Source organism: Solanum lycopersicum, chromosome 4, assembly GCF_036512215.1.
Source record: "Solanum lycopersicum chromosome 4, SLM_r2.1".
NCBI lineage: Eukaryota > Viridiplantae > Streptophyta > Magnoliopsida > Solanales > Solanaceae > Solanum > Solanum lycopersicum.
Genome location: NC_090803.1, coordinates 48,450,075 through 48,455,704, shown reverse-complemented (window position 1 = coordinate 48,455,704; position 5,630 = coordinate 48,450,075). Strand labels below are relative to the sequence as shown.

Here is a 5,630-nt window from a genome sequence, read left to right as displayed (position 1 = left end):
ACATGCCTAATATCTACCAGCAAACATACCTAACCTAAGAATCATTGGGAGATAGTGACAAGGACATGCAACGGGGACCAACCCTAGTATTCGGAATAGATTCATCTGAACCTTAAGGGGTCTTTTGGGAAGGGACCAAGAGAGAAGACAACCCATAACTTTTTGACGTTCAAACCTAGACTTGATGCCCAAAGATTTCCTCCAAACACACGTCCAACACCAAAAGTTCAACACTAAACTCGACAGAAAACCTTCTCTTTGCCTACGTGATTAATTAGTTGTTTGTTTATAATTTTCATTTGTGAGTACTTCAAGTGTGAAGAACTTTGGTTTACCTAATGTTCTTGAAGTTATTATCTAGAGAGAATCATAAAAAAAAAGAGATTGAACGTGAAAGTTGAGAGATAGATGTGAGAGAGTGGGAGTTTTATTAGGCTTAGGAGTTTAGTTTAGGACTTAGTCAAATAAGGTTTTATCAAATAAAAATCTGATTTCCCTTTTATTTTAAATCATATAATGAATAATAATTATTAATTAATTACATTAATTTAACAACTTAAATAAAAACAACTTTAATTCATTCTTTCTACCTAAGTTCGAACCAGGGTGGAGCAAGACTTCATTTCAAGGGCCCATTTTTGGCCCTCTCTTCCCAAAATGCCCCTCCACCTTATTAAATAAATAATTAATTATATATTTAGGGTAATTACGATACTACCCTTAGCCTAACAAAAGACCTTTTTACCCCTAGATCCTCCTAAACTATGATTTTCCCTTTTTAAGTCCGGTAAAGACTCATTCGAGTAAATCTTTGTATTCGAGAGCCCTACATGGTTGGAACCAACCTTTACTAGCTCAACTAACTCCCCAAGTTAGTTGTCTTGGTTGTCGTAAGTGTTTCGAGGTCTAGTTCTACGCGCATCAATCCATGTGAACCTTGGTCTAATTGTAGGTATTCTAGACACATTAAGCATTATTAGCATAGCCATTTTTAGGGTTGTTACATTATCCCCATCAGGAACATTAGACCCTGACACTACTAACTATTTCGCGTAATGCCAGTCAGATTATAACAGTTATTACACACGAGCAAGCAATAGCAACAAAGAATGGAGAGATAAGGAAACTTAGACTTAAGAGTAGGAAGTCTAACCTTAAGAGCTGAAAAGATGGGGGTAGAGGGATCTCATATCGGCCTCGGCCTCCCACATATCACCCTCTACAAGATGATTCCTCTACAATGCCTTCACCGTGGATATCTCCTTGTTCCTCAGCCGCTTGACCTGTCTGTCTAAAATCTCAACAGGTACCTCCTCATAGGACAAATTTTCATCAACCCTCAAAACTTTAACCGGTAGAATCGATGATGGATCACCACCTAAGCACTTCTTTAACATAGAGACATGAAAGACTAGATGAACAGAATCTAGCTCCACTGGCAATGCCAACTCATAGGCCAGCTCTCCCACACGCTGTAGGATCTCATATGGACCAACATACCTCGAACTCACCTTCCCTTTCCTGACAAACCTTATCACCCCCTTCATAGGTGATATCTTCAAATAGATCTGGTCACAAACATCAAACTCTAAGGGTCATTTTTTGTTGTTTGCATAAGACTTCTGCCGACTGTAAGGAGTAGCCAAACTATCCCTAATCACTCTGACCTTCTCTAAGGCCTAATGAATGATCTCTGGACCCAAAATGGATGACTCTCCAACCTCGAACCACCCAACTGGAGATCTACACCTCCTACAATACAGTGCCTCAAACGGTGCCATCTCTATACTGGAGTAATAGCTATTATTATACGAGAACAGTATCAAAAACAGATGGTCAACCCAACTACCCTTGAAGTCTATCACACATGCCCTCATCATGTACTACAATGTCTAAATGGTGCGCTCTGCCTGCCCATTAGTCTTATGATAAAAGGCAGTACTAATCTTTACCTGCATGCCTAAGATCTTCTGGAAGGATCTCCACAAATGTGAAGTGAACTGAGCTCCTCTATCTGAAATGATAGATAAAAGAATCCCATGCCATCTCACAATCTTATCAATGTAGAGTTTCGCAACATCATCGGCTCTGTAAGTAGACTTTACAGGGATAAAGTGGTCATACTTAGTCATTCTGTCCACGATAACCCATATGGAGTCACGATGTCTCCTAGTCTTCGTAATACTAACCACAAAATCCATATTAATGGCCGCTCATTTCCAAGTCGGAATCTCAATAATCTAAGTAAGACTGTCAAGCTTTAGATGTTCTGCCTTAACCTGTTGACGATTAGGACACCTGGCCACATATTCTGAAATGTCTTTCTTCATTCCATCCCACCAATAGATCTGCTTAAGATCATGATACATCTTAGTGGAACCTGGATGTATGAAATATCTGGAACCATGAGCCTCTCCAATGATCCTGGTCCGCAAATCATCCACATTTGGTAACCACATCCTGTCCTGGTACCTAAGTATACCATCATCTCCAAAATCAAAAGACTTATTCATCTTAACCAACACTGAGTCCTTCAGCTCCATCAAAAAGAATCAAGATGCTAACCCTCCTTGACTTCAACTACTAAGGATGATTCAGAACTAGGATGAACTGAAACACCCCCATTAGTAGAGTCAACTAACCGTACACCCAGTCTAGACAGTCTGTGTATATCCTTCACCAACTCCTTCTTCCCATCCTCAACATGGGTTGTACTTCCCATGCCCATCCTACTCAAAGCATCAGCTACAATATCAGCATTAATTTGATGGTAGTGAATGTTCATTTCATAGTATCTCTGTGTGAACACGTATTGGAGACTCTTATGGTCTGTGAACACATCCACATGCACTCCATACAAGTAGTGCCTCCATAATTTAAGTGCAAACACCACAGTTACCAACTCCAGGTCATGAGTAGGATAATTCTTCTCATGAACCTTGAGTTGTCTGGATGATGAACCTTGAGTTGTCTGGATGCATAAGTTATTACCTTACCACCCTGCATAAAAACACAACCCAAACAAACCCTAGATGCATCACAATAAACAGTGTAATTCTCACCACACTTAGGCAAAGTAAGCACCGGGGCTGAAGTGAGTCTGTCCTTGAGCTCCCAGAAACTCTTCTCATAAGCCTCCTTCCATTAGAACTTGGAATTCTTCTTAGTCAAAGCTGTCAGTGAGGCAGCAATGGAAGAAAAACCCTTCACGGACCTACGATAATAACCAGCCAATCCCAAGAAGCTATAAATATCTGTGGGAGTAAGAGGTTTTGGCCAGTTCTTAACAGCTTCAGTCTTCCTGGGATCTACCTCCACACCTTTGTAGGACACAACATGACCTAGGAAGACCTCTGATTTAAGCCAGAATTCCACTTGCTGAATTTGGCATACATCTGATGTTGTCTAAGTACCTGCAAGGTTAGTCTCAAATGTTGTTCATGCTCTTCCTTGGTCTTAGAGTAGATGAGAATTTCATCAATGAATACTATGACAAAGGAGTCAAGATATCATGGAAGACCCTGTTCATGAGATCCATAAATGCAGTAGGTGCATTTGTGAGACCAAATGACATAACTAGGAATTCATAATGGCCATAATGTGTGCGAAAGGCTGTCTTTGGGAAATCTCCATCCCTAACCCTGAGTTGATGGTACCCTGAATGAAGATCAATCTTCGAAAAGAAACTAAACCCTTGGAGTTGGTTGAACAAGTCATCTATTTTGGGAAGTGGATACTTATTCTTGATAGTGACTTTCTAATGTTGCCCATAATCGATGCACATTCTAAGGGTTCCATCTTTCTTTTTCACAAACAATAGTAGAGCGCCCCAATGGATATGCTCGGTTGAATGAAACCCTTATCAGTGAGATCGTTTAACTGCAGCTTCAACTCTTTGAGTTCAGCTGGAGCCATTCTGTAAGGAGGAACTCCATGCAAATCATCAGGAAACACATCTGGAACTCATTCACCACAAGCACTGAGTCTATGGAAGGAATGTCATGGACTAAATTGATAACACTCACAAGATGACACAATAACCCCTTGGACATCATTTTATTGGCTTTAAGGTTCGAAATCAAGGGATAAGGACGACTCGAGTTGTACCCCTCCTAGACTAGCTCTTCTTCATTAGGGAAACGAATTTCACAACCCTATTACGACAAACCATGCAAGCATAACAATTATGAAGCCATTCCATGCTAAGAATAACATCAAAATCATGCATTGGTAACTCAACCAAGTCTGCACACATAGTCTTACCACATACAACTATTGGGCAATCCTTGTATACTCTATCCGTTCTTACATTTTCTCTTAAAGGTGTACTAACCATTTTAGGATCATGAAGAACGTCAGGAAATATCTAAAAGTGAGAGCAATCAAAGGAATTACAAAGGAAAGCGTAGACCCTTAGATGAACTTGACTCCCCTTGGTGTAAGATTCCCTTCTTAAACCTAGGCTTATCCTTGATTTCAGTACTACTCTTCCTTAAGAAATTCTTATGAGCTTGCCTTGACTTGTTCCTTCCTTAGTATGCTTCCTCTTCCTGCCTTCCTCCACTTGTTGGACACGGACCATAAGCATGGAAAGTCCCATGCTGGCATGCAACATAGCTATCCTGCACTTCTCCTCGAGATTCTCAGCAATCTGAGATCCTGTGTAAATGGGAGAATTTAGCCTCGTGAAGTCCCTTAACCTGTTAGTCATGGTACTAGAATGTGGGTTCTTCTTGGGAATACCTTGTTGCTTTTCCTTGGCTATCACAGCCTGAGCTTTTAAGGTGATAGCTTGGTCCATCTGTACCAGGGATATCCTTAATTCTCCATCTGTCAACCCAGCTGGGTTACAAGCATCTCCATTTCACCAGTTGGGGCCTGGGGAGGAATTTGGTTGCCCTAGCAACTGCTTCTCCTCGTCCCTGACCACTGTTCCTCTTTGTGTTCATTTTTTTTGAAAAAGTAGAATTGATGTTCGATAAGCTCATAACACCAAGGAATCAGACATTAGAGAAGGCACGATAAGATAGAAGAAGGGAATTTTCCTACGCATCATGCAGTCTCTAATTTAGGATAGTGGTGCACTTCACTACCATGACTTAGAAACTACTCAATGTGGTTGATGTGAACTTATTATACTCGGAATTTAACCTAATTCTTTGATACCAACTTGGTCATGACCGGAATCTAGACCCCAGACGATATCAGCGTCGTTGACCTCTCTGAGGTCGCAGACAAGCCTACTTACGTCATTCTTACTTCATCTGGATTAATTATAGCAGAAAATTTGAAACTTTTTGTTTCTTAACATACTAATAATTCTATTAAATTCATAATTTTTCATCCTCAACCATCTAACATTAATATAATCAAATGAAAGAAATAGTTTAATATAGCATTAAATGTATACTTGCCAAAATGGCACGATACGATGTCTGAAGAAAAATAGAAAGAAACACTAGTGGAACATGCTCCACTAACTATAGCCTACATCTAAGCTAGATAAAAATGGTATACATCATCGAATGCATGAGAGCCTACGAAGTCGGGATGAAAGCTCCACGTCCAGATAACTGCAACGCCAACCTGTAAGCTCTAGCGTCCACCTGTGCCTGCACCTAAAATTGTAG

General features: G+C 40.3%; 1 protein-coding gene across 1 annotated transcript; it reads right to left on the bottom strand.

Annotated features, from left to right (window-relative positions):
* Positions 1-1,235: 1,235 nt before the first annotated feature.
* Positions 1,236-2,201, bottom strand: LOC138348141 (uncharacterized). The gene is made up of 2 exons (XM_069296750.1): positions 1,953-2,201; positions 1,236-1,541 (listed from the first exon to the last, which is right to left on the bottom strand). Exons 1-2 carry the CDS (start codon positions 2,199-2,201, stop codon positions 1,236-1,238), a joined length of 555 nt encoding a protein of 184 aa, XP_069152851.1.
* Between the last annotated feature and the right edge of the window lie 3,429 nt (positions 2,202-5,630).